This window comes from Protomyctophum bolini, assembly GCF_963924005.1.
Source record: "Protomyctophum bolini genome assembly, chromosome: 15".
Classification (NCBI taxonomy): domain Eukaryota; kingdom Metazoa; phylum Chordata; class Actinopteri; order Myctophiformes; family Myctophidae; genus Protomyctophum; species Protomyctophum bolini.
The window spans coordinates 21,138,156-21,159,636 of record NC_137876.1 but is presented as its reverse complement, the minus strand read 5'-3'; the positions used below and the strand labels follow the sequence as shown (position 1 = coordinate 21,159,636).

Here is a 21,481-nt window from a genome sequence, read left to right as displayed (position 1 = left end):
AATCAATAAAACATACCCAAATACACAAAAATACCAAAAAGGGAAACTGTATTGTGCGTTTACAAAGCTGACTAAAACAAACTGAAATGAGATAAAATGCCCTTTCGCGTTACCAACAGTAACCGGTATCCTTTATCCTTTGTTGAATTTGTATTACACAATAGGCCTACTTACTCTGACCTTTTTGAATCCGGCACCTGACAAATAAATCAAAACTAAACTCAAAACTAAGCGTTGTCACAAAAACATTAAGCTAATATAAACTAGCAAACCCGCTCTAGAAACTAATTAAAACTAAACTATAATGAACAATACAAATCTATGATAACCTTGGTGAAGAGAACAAATTTAAACTAGCAAACCCGCTCTAGAAGCTCATTTTAATGAATTAATTAAATTAGAAAGGAGAAAAAAATACTATAAAACTAAACTATAATGAAAAATCATAAACTATTATAATCCTTGGCGAAGAGAAAAAAATGACAAACAAATAAAAACTAGCAAACCTGCTCTTAGAAATGTATTTAAACTAACCGAATTAGAAGGGGAAAAAAAAAAGTCAAAACGAACTAAAACTATACAATGAATGAAGCGTCTATAACCTTGGTGAAGAGCTTCTGCACGGAGTGCACCAGGTGCCGGATGCGCCCGGGGCTCTCGTTGCGCTGCTCGGTGGTGGTGGTGGTGGTGGTGGTGGTGGAGGTGCGCTGGTACTGCAGCGTGTGGAAGCCGTCGCGCTGCAGCGGCATGGTCTTCTCGAACTGGTCCAGCAGGTTGGCCGGGATGCGGTTCATCTTGCCGCTGCCGCCGCCGCCGCCTCCGCCGTGAGGGCCCCCCGAGCCGCCATGGCCTAGAGGGCAGGGATTTTTAATATCAAGGCCCATTATTAATGTTTAAAAAAAATATATATATATTTTGTTTTTCATTTTTTCATTTTTCATTTTTTTTTGCTTTTGAGCCCACGGAACCACCATTTGTTGAGATTTAGCCTCTAAAAGTAAAGGATATTTTTGTTGTCGTTGGATCAATAATAAGCAAAGCTTTTGCACACCTACAGGCGACGGGTGCGTAGAAGAGGATAACATTTTGTTCGATGTCGTTGGATAAAATTTTTTGTCTCCAATTCCATGCTTTTGGCAAACGTTTATCAAAATAACATTCTCTAATCGTCTAGACTTCTAAATTAAAGGATTTTACACTCTTGAGAAAATAAATCGCTATAAAACTTACAAAAAGTACACATTTTGCCCCATGCTCGAATGCCCCCGCACCCCTGTCAAAAACAGCTAAAACTCCCTAAAACAAAAGAAAGCAGCAAATGAAAAAAGTTCAACACTCATCTTTTACTTTCTCTAATAACAACCTAAAACATGAACCTTGTTTGAAAAGTACTTTAAGTATAAAGTATCAAGTAATTTCTTGATATATCTCAGTTATTTGTCATATTTGTATACTTTTTCATTTCGAAGCCTGAGAAGGCAAACAGAATTGTAATGCCAATTCATAACGTTCAAATTTCCAATGCCAAAAGAACACAATGAAATGGTTATTATTTGTGGGACAGTTAAACGTCAATTTAAATGTAAAAATGCAATCGGAGACAGATGCCAGGTCATTATTGATCTGGCATTCTTTTTTTTAAATATATATATATTTTTTGTGGCTTTCAACCTTAGGATAGGTATACAGTAGGCTGACAGGAAATAGGGAGAGAGAGATGGGGGGGGGGGGGAGGGGGGTGACATGCAATAAAGGCTGTCGGGACCGGGAGTCGAACCCGCGGCACACTGCCAGACTGGATTACCAGCCACGGTGCCCAGACGGCTACGCCAGCCGCCCGAGGCCATGATCTGGCATTCTAATAGCATTCTATTAGTTTCAATGTAGGGTTATTCTACTGTTGGATGGATGAGTACTGTATAGGTTTACTTACACTCCTATATGACTATTTCAATGCATTTGATGCATGACCTTGTGTTGCTCTTACTTAGTCGCTCTGAATTAAGAGCTTTTCTGCTAAATTGTAAATCATGACTGCCCTACCTTGTCCGCCGCCTCCGCCTCCTCCTCCGTCGTCTCGCGGTTCCCTGCCACTGCCGGACGCTGCGGGCCCTCCTCCTCCTCCTCCTCCTCCTCCTCCGTCCCGCGAGCTGCTGCCGTAGTGCATGCGCGGGAAGGTGCTGCTGGAGACGGAGTGGTCGGTGGGCGCCATGGACGCCGCGGGCATCATCATGCACTCGGAGTGGATGGAGCTGCGCGGGGAGCAGCGGTGGTGGCCGTCCAGAGGGCAGCTCTCCGTGGGGCTCAGGAGGTAGGAGGAAGGCCTGTGGTGCGTCATAATATAGGCCCCGTCACAGTTCATTACATGGTGAACGCCTGCTCGCAATTATATGAGATAATCGCAATAGTGTGACATCATCGTCATACCCGGAGGTTATGCGGGAACGCCTATACGGAGTGGCAAAAACACTATACTTTCTGGCCTTGACAGCCCATACATACATACATCCAAACAGAGGAGTCCCGTCTGATTGTATTCAACTCACTTTGGCACTCAATTTCCCCACTTGATTTGCCGCTCACTTCATGCAGGCGCTATTATCGTTGCATAATCGTCCATCGTTTTCCGTGTTGAAAAATACACGCTTTAAAAACATTTTTCATGAATGGCAGAAATAGAAGATCTACAAGCTTCTCCCGTGATTCTTTTTGGAAAGGATTTTTTTTTTAAATGTGATTTGTTATCAGTAGTAATTTGTCATAATATATCCCCTGTGCAATTTGTGATGATGAAGCCTGAAAGGCAAACAGAAATACAATGTTCCAATGTTCAATGCAAAAGACACAATCGAATCGTTGATTGGAATTATTTGTGTCGCAATTAGGTAATCGACTCAAATTTGTAATCGTGGCTGGCAAAACAATACATTTTCGATAAACTGGAAATCTCCAACTTCTCCATGTTTCAAGGGATGGCTCAACGAGACGCTCTCCATTGCGAAGCTGGAACAAAAGCCATCATGACGGGCAGAATACACAAGCTATAAGTTCCCAAAAAATGTGGATGACGTTCCTGGCAGTGCTTGGCAATAGTTGAGTATATGATCTGTACATGTGGCTGGCAGTGGCTGCTACTGTACTGTATGGTGCAACCGTGCATCTTTGACTATTGGACTCATAACTATGCCTGCTTTCTGACGATCGATCCTACCCATGTGTCTCCTTGTTTTTTCCCCTTTTCTTCTGTGTGTGTGTCTTTTGTATGTGTTAAGCTTACTTGTCTGTCATTTTGATGGCTGATTTTACACTTGTGTCTTTTACTTATACTGGATCTCTCTTCCACTAGTAGTCCCTTCCTAACATTCTTTTTTAATTTCATTCATTCATGTCACTCATTTAGTTTCCATTGTAGTCTGTCAGTGAAAAAAAGGTAGTCGACGAAAATGTTTCGTCTTGGTTTCAGTCGACAAAAACAACACCGATATAAAACGGTGACTATTATTACCTGTGGTCCCCGTGGTGGTGCAGGTGGTGCTCCAGCGGGTGCTCGCAGTCGGCCAGGCCACAGGTGTGCGTGGCGGTGGGGGAGGTGAGCTGGAGCTGGGCGGGGGGGCGCACGCCAGAGAGACCCTTCATGTTCCCGTCCGGAGAGGAGACGACGCTGTCCTCATCGAGGTTCTGAGAGGGACACCATGAATACTGCTGCTGGTCTGTCCAGGAAAGGAGACACAAAAGAAAATCTAATAATTAGTCAATTAACTCGGGCCAGGTGGTAGCTGCTTAAATCAGTCATCACCCACTCCTTACAAGCTATTTTGCTTTGAGGAGACTGTGTGACATGGAGCAGCCTCAGCTAAGTTTTACAAGTTTTGAATACTGCTGCTGGTCTGTCGACGAAGGAGACACAATGGACAGAGAGAGGGACACCATGGATATATATACTGCTGGTCTGTCCTGCCGGAAGACAAGGAGACAGAGAGAGGACCAGGATGAAGCTAAGATAAAGAAACCAGACGGCCTATAATTACAGCAGGTTACTGGCAGACGTCATCGCCATGCTGGCTTGTGGTGGACATTTTTTTGTGAAAAGTCCCTTTTTTGCCACAGACGCACATAACGAGTGCACAATGATACTACCAGAAACATGTAAAGAACCGAATTAGCATCAAAGACAGGTCTGCTGTGGTTCAAATAGAACCAAATTGACCATTTACGGGTGCATTCGGTTCCATTTGTACACTCTCAGAGTTAAGGGGGCCTGGGTGCTAAAACATTTGATAAACGCTGTGCTAGTTGTATAGCTACTCCTAATGTGCCGTGGTGTCGTGGTAAATCAGCGTCACACACATTCAGATGAAAAACCTCCTGCATGGAGACTTGACATTCAGTAATTGGATCTTATGATCAAAGTAAGAACATTATAATAGTGTGGGGAAAAAACAAATCCAAAACAAAGACACATTTGTCCATGTATGGACATAATATTGATGCCCCATGGTTACTAGTGGGTGTCCAACATATGTGAGCTCATAGTGTGACGTGTGAGCGGAGCTGTGACTGACACACAGCCGTGTCAATTGAGCCGTGTTGTTGGCTGCGACTGGTCTGAGCCAGTGGTTCTCAAAGTGGGGGTCCACACACCGCAGGTAACGTAACAGGTGACAACAGAGTGGATGTTAGAATAGTCACACAACAATCACAGAAAGTACCTCCAGCCTCGTCTTTGTCTACGCAACAACGGGGGCGACAGATGACAGCAGCTTTCCTTTCAAAGTGCTCTATTCCTGTATGTACAGCACCAGAAAGCTGCATTCATCTGCTCGCCATGCCTGCAATCACTAGTAGTTGTTGGCCACACACAAATTAGAGCAAAAAAAATAACTGTCATGTCGTGTGTGTGTGTGTGTGTGTGTGTGTGTGTGTGTGTGTGTGTGTGTGTGTGTGTGTGTGTGTGTGTGTGTGTGTGTGTGTGTGTGTGGATGGCTCAGTCGTCCTGTCTGCGCACAGCAGGTGTCGTCAAAACCAGCTGAGAGCCTAATAATTAGTCAATTAACTCGGGCCAGGTGGTAGCTGCTTAAATCAGTCATCACCCACTCCTTACAAGCTATTTTTCTTTGAGGAGACTGTGTGACATGGAGCAGCTACGTTTTACAGTTAGCTGTGATTGTTCTAGTTTTCTTGGTAAAAATTTAACTACAGAAAAAACTATATATGCACGCGCACACGCACGCAATCACGCACGGTACATACACAGTATGTAGACCAAGCCTGTCCTAAAACAACATACTGGCTATTATTTGAAAGGCATTCCTCAGGAGCAGTTGGCTGCGTCTCCTCCAATGTGTCTGGTCATTATCCACATAATGATTGTGTACATCTGTCACAGGACCACCAGTCACAACAGCACCTCCCAAAGCAACCGCAGAATAGATAAATGAGAAAGCCCAGCTGGTAAATTTCACAGAAAAGGGCCCCCTCTCCGATTCCCGTCCATGTCCTTGTGTGCAAATTTTTCCATCCAGGAGAGAGGAGAGGGGAGGGGGGAGAGGGGGAGCGAGAAGAAGAGAAGATGAAATGAGGGACAGAGACACACAGAGAGAGAGAGAGAGAGAGAAAGGGAGGCGGGCGGGCGACCGACAGGTATAGGAGCTCGCGTTGCCATTTATCCAATGCAAAGTGAAATAATAGCCTATCACTCCGAGGCGGCGGTGTCATCCGTCAAAGCCCTGGAGGAGACGCTCTGAGGCGCGCCGCTGGACAGCCCGCGTCCTTGGGAGGCGTCCGCGGAATGTGCCCTCCTCCACCGCCACCGCCGCTGCACCCTATACCCCCCCCTCCATCCATCCCTCCCTCCCTCATTCACTCACCCCCCCCCCCCCCCCCTCTCCCTGGCTCCTGCAGTCCACGTATACGTACTCGCAGATTAAAACCCAATTCTTTGCGCTGGGTCACCAAGGGCAGCGCAGACACCACCATCCTTCCACTGTGATGTATTTAACCCGTTGGAACCGGGAAAGCAACCCGGGAATCCGTGGTAGGGATGGGGGGGGGGCACATTATGCCACATATATTCTGCGGCGGTGAGTGTTCGAGTCCCGTTCGTGACGGCCTTTGCTGCATGTCTCTCTCTCTCTCCCCCTCTTTCTTCATTTCTCTATCAATAAAGGCAAAAGGCCAATAATAAATCTTTAAAAATAGTAGGCAACCCTATACAAGCTGTGCAACACGGCGGTTATGATTGTGCCCTGCAGGGCAGCGCTGCGTGGATTCGTCTGTACTTTGGCTATTAAAAAAATGTGTGTGAATCTTGTGTATATATATATATTTTTTTTTTAACATTTTTAACTCAGTTCTTTGCATCCCTGGAACAATATATTTTTAAATGGGGGTCCACGCGATCAAGTGCATATGATTTTGGCATGACATAAACCACTGATATACTGTAGCTCCTTGTAGCAACATACTTTTTTTTTCTTCAGAAAGGCGAACACATTTTGTAGAATCGGCCTCAGGTCTGAATGCCTTAACTTCATCAGAGGACGTTTTTACTTTATGTCGTCACATCCCACTGCTTCCATTGTCATTTTGTGGCACCACCCTCCCTCCCTCCCTCCCTTCCTCCCTGGAATGATATCAGGATGCAGGGAATGAAGTTGATATTATTGCATAATACCTTATGTAACACTCGTATAGGTAGTGTAGGACAGCTACCAAATTACAATGAAGGGTTAGACGTTGGACTAGTTAGGTTCGTCTACTGGAGCCAGAGGGGTAAATTATGAGACCAGATGCAAGTCACTGAGTTGGCCGGCTCAATATTTTATATAAATTGAAATAAGAAACAAAACCTAAAACAATGCTCACAAACATAGGACATTAGACAACAAATTAAATTGGTAGCTATATCTGAATCTTAGGGTTTTAAACCTTAGGGTTTTGAATCTGTGGGTGCACCCAACTACTCTGACTGACAACACCATATGCAATTCAATTGCAGTATTTAAACCAGTTCAGTAGTATCAATCCAATTCTCACAATCAATTGCTCTTTGAATTTGAATCCAAAAATAATCACTTCACATTCACAATAATCAAGACAATAAAGCAAAACAATGACAATAAACCCCTACACACCACATAGTCTTAGTGGCTATGAAATAGTCCAAAAGACACAAAGTGTCTACACCTTTAATGTGAGTGTGTGTCTACTGTTGGCCTGCACTGCTCCTTGCAGGGCAGAGAGCAAATTGGTGTGTGCTACTCTTAATTGTCCAGTCCTGCACTGTTCCTCACAGGGCAGAGGGTGAGTGGAGTATATGCATGTGACAATGTCCAGTTCTAGTGTGTGTATGTCTGTGTGTATCACCGCCCAATACTGCACTGCTCCTTGCAGGGCAGTGTATGTGTTGTGTGACAATTTCCTACCACACTGGGGGAAACAAGGCTACGGATCGGGGTCTGTCCCAAGGAGATCACTACAAATAAAAATGAATGAGTACACATTATTTTAACCTAAATTAATTATAATACACTTTAGTGCAAAAACGTGTTTAGCTGAAGACCAAACAAACTGTAAATTACAGTTGCATTACTTAATTATTCATTGAACAAACAACTAGTCACCACTGTAGTTCTGGGGCTTCCCTCATGTTAGCCACCTAGCAGCTAATGCATCAAACACTGTTTGTCACTCACCAGGGTTTGCAAATGAAATCAGCACATCAGTGCTGCTTTAGATGACTCAAAGTTGCTCATCACAACAACCTAATGTCATTAATGCTGTGTTTTGTTCTACACAACTGACATTATTATTCTATATTTTCTTAAACAGAAGTTTAGCTTTTCACTCTGCAGTTCTCCTCTGCTCTCCCTCTCTCTCTCTCTCTCTCTTTCTCATTGATTAGGACTCGTTTCACCTGCTGTCCCTGCACACAGGCAACAGGCTCAATTGACACTTGTTCAGACCAGTTTGGGCAATGTCTCTCATTAGGATGAACTGATCTGAGGGGGTTTTCTGTGTAGCCTACATTTCAGTGTAGTGAGGGGATATGACTGAATGAATTAATTGTCACTAGAGGACTTTTTAACCGTTATTTATTTATTCATATTGAAGGATGAGTTAGCCCATTTTAATCCATTCTATTTATATATTTATTGTAAAGGGTGATTTAGCCCATTTTAAACCGACTGATGGATGCCTTGATAAGAATGAATGTGGTGGTGGAAAGGAACAAAGTACATTTTACACAAGTACTGTAGGCCTACTTAATATTTCACTTTGGGGTCATTTTAACATCTACTCGTGCTTTTGTAAGCACCAAAGTTTATAAGCTGCTTGTTTCGGTATTATGATATTTGATATTAATTGTATCAGACACACGCCCTTCCTATAAAAACCTATAAAGCTCAATTTGAACCATGTTAGATTAATTGAAAACACGTGGCCTTGATTCTAGTGACATTTGTTTTGTAAGTTTCCCTTTTCTTTCCAAAAGAGATTATAATAATAAATAATAAATATGAATACAAATATCAATGTACAAGCTCACAACGCATGATGCAACACATTGTGAGCTTGTAGATAAAATTATGAAATATGGCTTAAGTGGTAATAATTATAGTCCAATAGCATTATAATATTTGTTTTATTAAACTGTATAGAGTATTTCTTCCACCACTGAATGCATATTGTGTAAAAGCCTGCATTCATTTATTTTTGTGCGGTGGAAACTAATAGCCCTCCTCATTCCATGTAATAATTACATGAAATGTTACAAAGTGTATCGTAAAGCCGCGCAAACAAAATGTTTTTTGACACAAAGCTGATAACTGTGGCCGGTGGGTCGTCATAGTTCACATTTCATTCTTATCTTCACCTTGCGCTGTGGTGCAGGCAGCGAGTGTAAACAAGAATGGAAAAATTCACAGCAAACCAACAGAAAAAAAGTATAGCTAAATCTCTCCTGGCACCCAAACTACACGCCTCATAAACCCTCCTCCCGCACTCTCACTCCAGTCCAAATGTAACCTAATAAAGTGAAGGAGAGCTTTTATGAGCTATACCGTATACGTACAGACTAGTGCCGTGGAAGGAGAGAACAGACAAAACAGGTGATTTTGTGCTGAATTAAAAAAAAACGGTGTGAGATCCGTGCACGCCGCGAACGGCGTTAATGATCCACATGTCTCGAGTCTGTTTCATTTAGCCTATAAATCAACACAGCCTCCAGTGTTTTAAACCTAATTCACGCTCCATAATAACACGATTATATGTCACCTATACCAAAAAGAACTAATCCGGTATGCGCAAAGTATCCGACCTCCTAGCGACATTCAGATTCAAAAAAAGTCTTAAATCCTGACAGTTAAAAAAAAACAGCAGATCTACAAGTTCACAAAGCGCCGGCGCCGTGCGGAGCATTGTAGATCACCCATTTTCACTGAGCGTTTGCCACGGAACGCGATCGCTGGGGTTCATGTGGTTAACTGCCTGGACTTATTTCTAACGACTGTTGCGACTATATACGCTCCGGTTCGTTTTGTTCACCAGGCAGTCTTGCATTAAGCAGGCCCTATAGAAGTCAAATTAATCTAATCTAAGGAGTGCTTGTGGGGTAAAATAAAAAGCCACATTTCCCGGGGGGAAACTCTATTGTGTAAAAGTGTGAGAGAGAGAGAGACACACACACACACACACACACACAACAGGAACAGAGACAAGAATAGCTTTATGGATTCTGCAGACTGCAAACGCGGACGGTGACTGTGCTAATAACACCATGGGGAGCTGTGATTGGCCGGTGGTCACAATGTGTGCTATTGTTCGACGTGACGGTACATTTGCGTCTGAAGTTATGCCATCGATGGCCTTTCTCTGACGATTGACTTTATGCCTTCAGGAATCTCAGAGAAGTGCTCCGAATAAATTACCCCTGGGCAGGGTTATGGCATTTCCATGGATTAAAAGACACACAGAGGACAGAGTTTTCCTGGACCAAGTTCCCCGATATATTTTACTTAAGTTCGGTATTCAAAATTGTACTAAACCCATTTAGACCTCAGGTCGATTCTAAAACAAAATGGCTTCTAAATCATGACAGTTTTCTGAAAAAACAATGTTTCTATAACAGTGAACAAACTAATTAATGTCAAGGACCCCAGAAATGATATGTATTTGGCCACCGACCCCATTTGAAAACATGTTGTTCCAGGGACCCCCGCCCCCCCCCAGAAGCAAAAAATTGAATTAAAAACGTTCGCTCTGAAGTCTGAAGGAATATTCAAAGATTTGCGCCACATTTTCACGATTTCTCTAAAACAGCTAAAGTATAACATAAGGCTATTAAAACACCAAAAGGGGTTCCCGTCCAGAATGGGTTAAAAGTTGCAAATGCAAAAGCCTTTATTTACCTAAAGTACTCATGATGCAGAAGTTTTCAAATGTGTAAAATGGATTTTTGCATTTTTTGCCTTTAATAAAACAAGTCTCTCGTGGGGGGCGTGGAGCTCTAGAAACAAGTGTGCGGCTGTTTCATCTTCCTCCTCCTTGATGATATTTACAGGGGTGACCCGAGACAACAATGTTTGAGAACAAAATATCTGTCTGACTGCCCCCCTGGTTGCAACACATTCTAGCTGGCTATAGGCCACTATGGGACTACCGTGCTCAGCCAATCAAATCATCGCTATGAGGCACTATACACACATTGCTCAGCCAATCAAATCATTGCTATGGGGTACACACAAACACACAGCTGGGCATAGGAGGGGACCTTTTAATGCTGGTTTAGAGCCTAATTATGCATTTCCCGTCCCAGCCAAGACTATGGACTAATGTTTGTTTAGGGTAATATAAATACATCTTGTAGTACATTTATAAAAAAAGGTGTACTACATGTTTGAATCATATAGCAATGATTTGATTGGCTGAGCAAAGTACATATTGAGGATCTAAAGTGAAGACGGAAAAGTGAGGACGCAAATTGTGATTGTGTGCGCGGGTGTGATTGTTTTCCTCTACATTAGCGGAAATAGCAGCAGATCTTCAAGCTCACAATGCATCTCGTTGCGATGGGTTGTGAGCTTGTACAACGTCTATTTACATGTTCTTGGACCTTGGACCTATAAGCCGCTAGCTTGCTGAACACACACACATGAACCGCGTCTGTCTCCACGGGAAAAGCCAACAGCTCTCTTCGGATATAAACCAATCACAACGGACTTAACACCAAACATGGCACCATCAAGCAATCATTACAACTTAAAGGACCACTTCACCACTTTTCATCTTCATATTATAGGTCCTCACTAATAATCATGATAGAAATGGCACAATTTGGGCTGTGGGCAGTTCAGAAACCCGTCCACCAGTGACATCACCGTTAGGCAGAACGATGGCTTCCATTTTCGCATTGAAACTTTTCAGGACTATAGAAAGCCTGCAGTTTCTATTAGCTTGGATTCCCCATTGACGATGTCACTGGTGGACGGGTTTCTGAACTGCCCACGGCCCTCCTATGAGACGCAGACAGAGTAGAAGAAAATGGTGCCATTTTATCATGATTATTAGTGAGGACATATTATATGAAGATATGTTGAAAATTGGTGAAGTGGTCCTTTAACACCTATGGCTCTGTCCCAACAAAGCTCCCAATGTCGTGCCCATGCAGACAGAGCTATATGGCAGAGCTAAGCACATCTCACATGTCTGGTAGGGAATCTCATATGTCCAAAACTGTTACTTTTCACGATTCAAATAAAAATAGCTAAAGTATAGCTGATCGACAGGCTCGAGATCAGCCGCTTTTGATGCTTTTGTGTGATGTCGTAATATCAAGTAAGGGCGTTAATTTATGAAAGAAACATTAAAAAAAATTAATATGGAGATAAGAGGTTATCTTGTATGTCCAAAATCTTTTTCAATGGATCCCTGTGTAGTTATGATTTAGTCATGAGTCACATGAGCTCATGAGTTACTTCTCATTGGTCAAATATTCATAAGACCCAGAAACAGACATAACCACTTTTTTTTTTAATCTCACAATTTTGCAACCCATTCTTTCACCCAGTGCTGTCAATATTGTCTAATGTAATCCTGGGTGCTACACTCCCTCTGCCAATCTGGGGAGAGCAACGGACTGACCTCATGTTTCCAAGCCATAACCGGCTTACAACCTGGCGTCTCCATTTTGGTGTTGCGGTCTGAAAATAGCAGATCTACAAGTTCATGACTGCGACGTGTTATGAGCTTGCAGGAAGAGTGCAGGAAGGAAGAGTCTCATTTATTAACCCATTCTGACCTGAGATCAGATTCATACGAGGTTTCCACTGGACACACACTGGTCTGATTAACCCATTCTGACCTGAGATCAGATTCTAAAAAATGTCAGTCGTTCTTCGATTTTTCAAAAATAGCAGACCTACAAGCTCGTAGCGCGCCACTCGGTGGCGCGCTATGAGCTTGTAGATCTGCTATTTTTCAACAGCTAAAGCATAACATGACGCTAACACCGAAATGGGTTCCCGTTCAGAATGGGTTAAGCCCCTTGTCGTTTTGTTCTCCTATAGCTGTCCTGCATCTGCAGCACGCGCAGGTGAATAAAGGTCGTCTTGCTTCTCTTCACACATTAGCATTTAAATAGCGTTATAAATGCACACTATCGCTGTAGTATCACTGACAATACACGCCCACTCCTCAATGCACCGGCTCGCACCGCAGCCTAATTAGAGTTCAAAAAACAGAGTTAAAAAGATAATAAAGCATCAGGGACGGACCGGCGGGATCAAAAGGCAAGCGACCTTCACCGTTGGCAGCCAGCTTGTACGTACGTGCTATACTGTAATAGCATTGTTGTTATTCCACTGCTGACACACAGAGTGCCATGGACAGAGATCTCCGTCTTTTCAAATCCATCGGTTCACGGTCATGGATGGATGTTTTATATTGAGTTTGAGATCGCGCTATACCATATGGTCTGTCAGCGTCTCCGTGTCTAGGAGATAACGAGGAAGTGGTTGGTCCGCCAGTAAAAAGGTTCCCCCCTCGTTGACTTTATAACGATAGCCGAACACTTAACACCCATTTATCTAGGATCCTAATCCAGATTCCAATCATAATCAAAACATATGCTTTATTTCCGGTCGCTGGTTACAAAAAAATATGCCTCAGCAGGTGGTCCGCGATCCTTCCACGATAGGATTGCTTATCCGTGAACTAACCTCCAGTTAAGGCCTGGGGTCATTTTTGCCCCTTGAATAACTTAAGGCACCTTATACTTTAAAATACCCTTTGAACATGAATGGACAGAGACGATGAGCTATTAAAACATACCTTTTCACCCTTTTAGAGCATATCTGCGGTCATAATTACTTCATTATAATGACCAGGGAACAGATGCCAAAAATTCAATGTTTGTATTACTTCCTGTAACACGGTCAGTGTTGGGATCCGGAATCTATCTATCGGAATATACCTTTATCGACAAAGCCTTACTTAAAAAAAATGCCTACATATCTTAGCGGCTTATTACATCCCAAAACTGGCCAACATCACACCCGCTCCCAAAACTACCTTATGTTAGAAGTCCCCATTGTGAATTCCGAATTGCCTTTCAAAACAGCCTTTCATTACTATGCACCTCACATGTGGAACTGCACAATCAATCTTAAAACTGAACAACTTGATTTCACTTGAACGTTTTAAAAGACTTGTAAGGATCCATTTGAGATTCAGCTGTACTTGTTCACTCTGAATTGTTTCTTATCCTGTAATGTATGTGTTTATATTGCATGTTATGTGTACTGTAATCAGGGCGTTATTGAAAAAGAGAGTTTGCTCTCAACTGACTTCCCTGAATAAATAAAGGTTAAAGAAAGAAAGAATGGATTTCGCTTGGAGGGGTCAGTCACTGTGTATATTATATTTGTTGCAACCAGCAAACTAAATAAGTCCCTGCAGTCGGCATATGAGTCAACAAACTGTTCAATTTCCGCTGAAGAACCGCCGAAGAAGCAGTTATTTTGTGTGTACCAAATTCCCATCAAACAGCGGTGGCCTGAGGGTTAGAGCAGCGCCCTTGTTGCCTAAAGGTTGACGGTTCGATTCCCCGGACGGGCAGGAAAAATCTGGGTGGGGAAGTGATTGTCATCACTCACCCAACACCGCCGAAGTGCCCTTGAGCAAGGCACTGAACCCCCAACTGCTCCCCCTGGTGTGTGTGTGTGTGTGTGTGTGTGTGTGTGTGTGTGTGTGTGTGTGTGTGTGTGTGTTTCTAGGTGCAGGGCGTTGCTGAAAATGAGCACCTGTGCTCAGCTACTTCCCATGGGCAAACCCCCCCCCCCAAAAAAAACAGCTAAATCCATTGAGCTCGCTGTATGTACTATGTATGGACTCTAACAAATCAATGGGAAGAAATTATATATAATATAAAGCAGGTTATGACTCATAAAGGCAGTAAACAGAGACAGACAAACACACGTCGTACGTCGTTACTGATCAAGCAGCGCGAAAGCGTCCCTCCCTGCATGTCTAACATCAACCTCTCTGCCTTTCTGAGAAAAACAAATCAATAAGAGCATCTTGCTTATCCATCTCCCAAAGGTTAAACGCACTCTCCCTGCAGACACCTGCGGCATTTTCTATAATACAGAGAATCAAAGGGAGGGGAAATTGTGCCCTTAACCCCCCTGGGGGCAAATGAAGCAAAACGGCCCGGGCTATTAGATTTGAGACGGAGCCAGGAGGGGACACGACGTACAGAGAGGAGTGTAAAGAAAAAATCAAAAATCAACAAGAGGGGTGCCTCCTCATATAGCCACTCCAGCAGCGCTAATCTAAAATAAGGCCCCCTTGGTGTGTGGCTTTTGGCAGATATCCTGCATGCTCACTCATCCATGCAGGCGGAGGGGGGGGGGTTACAGCGCAGAGACCTTTTCCACGCATATACGATGATGATGATGATGATGATGATGATGATGATGATGTGCAACGGATCTCACACGCTGTAGCGTAGGCTACTATAGCGTGGCGGGCGTAAATATCACGGCGGCTCGGCTATATGCGGTCGGTCACGGACGCGTTCGCCGTGACACCTATATAACATGTTCCTGTCACGTTCGCCGCTGTGTGACTGATGAGGTGTGCCTCCGCGAGGAAGAACATCTGTATGTCCAGTGGTTTTCAACCCTTTTCATGTCAACGTCCATTATGTATCCATGCAGCATTTGAGCCTACGGACCACCATTCGAGGAGATTTAGCCTCTCAGACCCAAAATATATAGAATATTTGTGAAATATTCTATATATCGTATCGATTTTGTCACAATTCCATGCCGTATTGATGTTTAAATCAAGTAAGATATAGCGACATCTCTGACCTGCAAACTGACAACGTGAAAATGAACCCAGCCTAGACCACACAAAAGATCGATATTGAGGCCTCTGGCAAAACATAATTGTGATATTTGATGTTGTCTATATTGCGCATCCCGCCCCCCACACACACACACACACACACACACACACACACACACACACACACACACACACACCAACTGTGAACAGCGTAAAGGCATTAAATCATGGTGTGAATACGGCTCTGTGGGGACAGACATGTCTCATGAATGTGCAACACAGCCATGATTCACACTTAATAGTCAGAACAGACCAGTGGCTCCTGAAACACCGTGTGGCAGCATATTGAACCCTGCCGGTGATCAACTTTGTCAATAGTGTGAATGACGGGCTATAGCAAACGTTGCTATTAAATGCCTTGATGTCATTTTGTTTTAAAATGCTAATTTTGGTCATGGTTGGTATATGGCCGACTTGGTACTGCCTATAGGCCAGGGCAGTGGTTTTCAAAACTTTTCATATCCAATTACATTATTTATTCGCCATTTGAGTCACGGACCACCATTTGATGAGATGTATAGCCTCGCAGAGCCAAAAATAAAGAATATGTTGTTGTTGTTGTTGTTGTTGGAGGATAAGATTTTTGTTCATTCCATGCTGTATTGAAGTGGTACCATAGGAGTTATAACAAAAACACCTTGATCAAACTAACATTTTACAGTGTAAAATGAAAGACTTAATTTTATGCTCTCAGGAGGTCTCCATTTGGTAACTAACTCTCCATCATTTAGCTGGGGACCACCTGGAACCTCCTTAAGGACCACTGGTTGAGAGCCTAGGCTAGGGGATAATTCCATAATTCCACGATCGTGCAGGCTAGAATTGTGTCATATTATGTAGACATAGGCAGCACTTCATATAGTGTATACTGTATATAGTTTCTTTGTACAGATATTCTACTGTATATGGTATATATTCGTAGCATATAGCATCCGTATACTGGGGCATGCCATAGTAGGTGAACAACTTTCTGCAAAAAAAAACGCCACAGCTCATTGCAACGCAACATGATGTGAGCTTGTAGATTGGCTATTTTCGGCAAAGATAACGTGAGAGGGCCTAGTATAGAGCCCTGGGGGGACTCCGGTCATCTAACCATAATAGGGTTTAAGTGGTTAGCAAGAAATGGCCACATTCCATCATCACTCTGGTTCTGCATGCATGCACACACGAGCACACACACGCACACGCACACACGCACACGCACACACACACACACACACACACACACACACACACACACACACACGCACATGTTATAACACCTTAAGCCCTAATCCCTTAAAGGAAGTGATGAGTATAGGGTATATAGGTGAGAACGTCCCGACAAAAGTAAGGCGGCGCTCTCTCCTTCTCCGACATTCTAATTAGCCCTGAGGGAAGTGGGAAAGCTGAGGGCAACCATGTCTCTTCTCTCTTCTTTATATTCTTTGGAGCTACGGAGAGATAACGGCGGCCAGATAAGCGCCATGCCAGCTAGCAAGCCAAGCCGGCGGAATGTCTGAATACTTATCAGGGATGAAGGCTGCAGAGAAGTCCGCTATATAACGATGTGAAATGTCGTCAGAGCTTTTGCCTCACAGTCAAAGTGCAGAGTGCACTATAGGAACAATGGCATGGGCTGACTGACTGACTGACTGAAGTGTGCTCCATGTGTCATCTCACACTGACACGCTGTCTTTCTGTTTCTGTATGCAGACTCACTCCCAATCCTTCCTCCGTAGACAGACAACCCACCTCTTTAGACTCCACCTACACCCCGCAGCACTTTAGCCCTGACGATCGTGCCGGCTAAAATTATGTCATTTAGATGTGTATATATATATGTAGACATATAGCATATAGCAGCACTTCATAGTGTATACTGTATATAGTTTCTTTGTACAGATATTCTGCTGTATACTGTATATACTTATTAATATGACAATTAGCATGGTAGGCTTGATATAACTATTTTTGGTATAGTTATTCTTATTTCATTTTCATAATGTTTATAAATATGTTTATTTGATAGTGTTATTATTTACAGTTTACAAAGATTTAAAAGACAGTTAAAAATAATTAGATTTCACTTAGAATAGCTGTTTCTGTGGCTATATACAATTTAACAGGGTTTTGCTTGAACTGCATTTCCCATGATGCTAGCGGGAGGATATCCGGTCCAGGAGCCGCGCTTTCTAGTTTGAGTTTGTTTACGTCTGAGATACGAGCTAACTGCAGAGAGAAACCTCTTAAGCATTCTTTCACGATTCATTCAATATCTGTGCCTTTTTCTTGTAACCTTTTTTTTCCATATATAAATTGGAACACTGAAACTTCACCGACAACTCCTGTCAAGTCCTTTCGAAATAATAACTACATTATTTGGTGCCGAAACCCGGGAGCTTTGGATATATTTTTTTGTTGTTGTTTTTGAAGCTGAAGTTAACCTACGATGTCCGACGCAATGGAGCGTATGAAGAGAAAGCGGGGAACAATCCGCGCTTCAATATCAAAGACGCTGATGCGCATGGAAGAAGAAGCAAACAAGGAGGATAAAGACTATGATAAACTGCGTGAGTTGCTGTCTGTACTGACGACCAAGGAGGGGCAAGTAAGGGAACTGGACGGCGGAATTGAAGAGAAGACGCCGACGGAAGAAATCGAGTCTGAAATGGAATCAACGCTGGAATATCAGGACCGCATCATTACGTGGAAAACTCGCGCAAGCATGCTAATCCAGAAGGGACAGGTCGAGGACGAGTCTGTGAGACGTGTGAGTAATGGAAGTGCAAGCTCCGACCGCTCACTGAGTAGACAGACTGTTAAACTGCCCAGATTAGTAATTGAAAAGTTTCATGGAGAAATAAGCCAGTGGCAAGAATTCTGGAGTCAATATGACACTGCTATCCATTCAAATGATGCGCTGTGTAAGAAGGAAAAGTTCACTTATCTTAAATCCTACCTAATTGGAGCAGCAGCAAAGGCGGTGGCAGGGCTCACATTGACAGACAGTAATTATGATGCAGCCATTGACTTGTTGAAGAACAGATTTGGAAGAAAGGACATTGTAGTCAGTGCACACATGTCTAAATTGCTAACCTTGACACCTGTGAAAAGATCCTCAGATATTGCAGCACTGAGATTTCTTTATGATGAATGTGAAATTCAGATTCGCAGTTTAGAGTCCCTGGGTGTTCACAGTGACACTTATGGCAGCCTGCTATGCCCTGTATTATTGCAGTTGATACCAGATGACTTGGCATTAGGCTACACACGCACATTGGACACTGATGGTGAATGGAAGGTGCCTGAGCTAATCAAATTCCTACAAAACGAAGTGCAAAGCAGAGAGAGAGCACTACAACTGACCAGGTCAGGCAGCTCACAAAAGGAGAATCCCCAAAATAACAGACCATTCACGAAACCATCTAGTGAAAATAAATCCAAAACATGGACTATGCCTTCAGCAGCTGCATTGCACACAGCCAGTAATGCTCCCCAGACCTGTGTGTATTGCAACAGTCCTAGTCACAAGCCAGAAAACTGCCCAGACAGTTCAGTGACTGATAGAAAGGAAAAATTGAGAAGAATGGGAAGATGTTTTGTGTGCCTAGGCTCCAGACACATAGCAAAATTCTGCAAGGTTAAGGGTGTCTCATGTGCCTTGTGTGGTCGCAGACACCACCAGTCAGTCTGTGATCCAAAGGAAGCACATTCAGATGCTAACAGCACCAGTACAGATGCTGTGGTTTCTTCTGTGTCCAGCACAGTGAAACTGAAACCAAATGAACCCAACACAGTGCTACTCCAGACAGTGAAAGCCTGGACAGAGGGCCCAGCAGGTAGAAAAATAGTGCGTTGCCTATTGGATGGAGGCAGTCAAAGAAGCTTTGTGCACGAGAACCTGGCAAAGACACTAAAGCTGCCAGTATTAAAGCAAGAGACATTGAACCTTCACACCTTCGGATCTGCTGGTCCCGTGACTACAAAACGCAACATTGTCAAAGTGGTGCTAGAAAATGTGTGGGATGCACAGCAAAGGATTGAAATTACAGCAGTTGAGACCCCACAAGTGTGTACTGCAGTAATGAAAGTGCCTGGTGAGCACATCAGAGGAGAATTCAAGAGGAGAGGTCTGCAGCTGGCAGATTTCCAGTTAGACGGTGCTGATGACCCAGAGCTGTCAGTCTTAATTGGAGCTGACTTTTACTGGCAAGTGATGACTGGCAAGATGGAAAGGCTAACAGAGTCACTAGTGGGATTGGAAAGCACTTTCGGATGGACGATCCAAGGGCCAGTCTCTATGTCTAGTGTGACAGACACAGCCTGCATGCACATCAGTCTAGATGAGGACAGTCAGATCTCAAAACAGTTGCATGCTTTTTGGGAGATAGAATCACTGGGCATTGTGAATGACAAAATTGAAAGCCCAGATGAAACAGAGGCTCTTCAGAGCTTCGAGCAGACAGTAACATTCAAGGATGGTCGCTACCAGGTTGAATTACCATGGCGACAGGACAACCCACCTCTACCAGACAACTTCAGAGTTGCAAAGAAAAGGTTTGAGAGCCTGAAGAGGAAGCTGAGTGCTGATGCCGCGTTATACACAAGGTACAACGGTGTCATGAAGGATTATCTACAGCAGGGAATTTGTGAGGATGTCCCAGAGAATGACTCTGCAGCAGAGTCAACAGAGACTGTGAAATATTACCTACCTCATCATGCTGTACTTCGTGAGGAGAAAGCGACGACTAAGTTGAGAGTAGTGTTTGATGCCTCATCACACGAAGTGGGAAGTCCCTCACTCAACGACTGCCTGTTCACTGGGCCAAACCTGAACCCTGATCTGCTAGATGTGCTAATCAAATTCAGACTGCACAAGATAGCCTTCACTGCCGATATCACAAAGGCTTTCTTACAGATAGCTCTAGCAGACAAAGACAAGGATTCAGTCAGGTTTCTGTGGCTCCATGGACCCCCCACTAAGGACTGTGACAATGAGCTGCGGATCATGAGAATGAGTAGAGTGGTATTTGGAGTTTCACCAAGCCCTTTCCTCCTAGCCGCAACTATTAGGAAGCACATCCAACAGTATGAGGCAGCCCAACCCAAGGCAGTGGAGGCACTGAGAGAATCCTTATATGTTGATGACTTGATCTCAAGTTCATGCGATGTAGATGAGGCCTATTCAGTCACAACAGGAGCGAAGAACATTCTGGCTGCTGCCGGAATGAACCTGTGCAAATGGACTACAAATTCCCCAGAGCTCAAGGTAAAATGGACGGAAAATGGATTTGAGCAAGCGACAGAACCTGTCACTTGTGGGAATGTACTGAAAGTGCTAGGCCTAGTATGGAAACCGGAGCAAGACCACTTTGTGTTTGATTTAAATGGACTGCTGGACATTTTAAAGGGAAAACAAAACACAAAGAGAAGCGTGCTGCAAACTTCAGCTCGCATATTTGACCCTATTGGGTTCCTGACTCCGTTCACCATTAGGGTGAAGCACCTCTTCCAACAACTGTGGGAGAGAGGAATTGGCTGGGATGACCAGTTACCCCCAGACTTGACACAAGAATGGACCCAGTGGTGCTCAGAACTGCCACGACTCCACCTGGTGGCGATTCCCAGGTGGTATCAGATTGAAATCCAACCAGACATGCAGTCAGCACAATTGCACGTATACTGTGATGCTAGTGAAAAGGCGTACAGTGCTGTTGCATACATGCAAGGAAAGAACGAAAATGGGGAAATTATAACAAGCTTTGTAGCATCAAAGTCGAGAGTTGCCCCTCTAAAGAAACTGACCTTACCACGCTTGGAGTTGATGGGAGCATTGATTGGAGCAAGGCTGGGAACCAATCTACTGAAATCCCTAAATATGGAAAAGAATCAGCTCAAAATGTGGACGGACTCGATGATCACCTTGCACTGGATACGCAGCACAGCACAAAGATGGAAACCATTTGTGGAAAACAGAGTGACTGAAATCCAAAATCTGACAAACCCAGAGTCATGGTCACATATCAAAGGAAAAAACAATCCTGCTGACCTACCCACCAGAGGCCAGAGCGTTGACAATCTCATC

The 21,481-nt window shown here is 43.6% G+C and overlaps 1 protein-coding gene across 1 annotated transcript in view; it reads right to left on the bottom strand.

Annotated features, from left to right (window-relative positions):
• The window catches only part of LOC308330083 (disks large-associated protein 2-like), a gene marked incomplete at its 3' end in the record, with an annotated part of 287,323 nt that overhangs the window by 99,116 nt on the left and 166,726 nt on the right, over positions 1–21,481 (bottom strand). Inside the window, 3 exon segments of the mRNA XM_080784741.1 lie at positions 603–817; positions 2,062–2,324; positions 3,506–3,710. Of these exon segments, the coding sequence (XP_080640867.1) occupies positions 603–817; positions 2,062–2,324; positions 3,506–3,710 (683 nt within the window).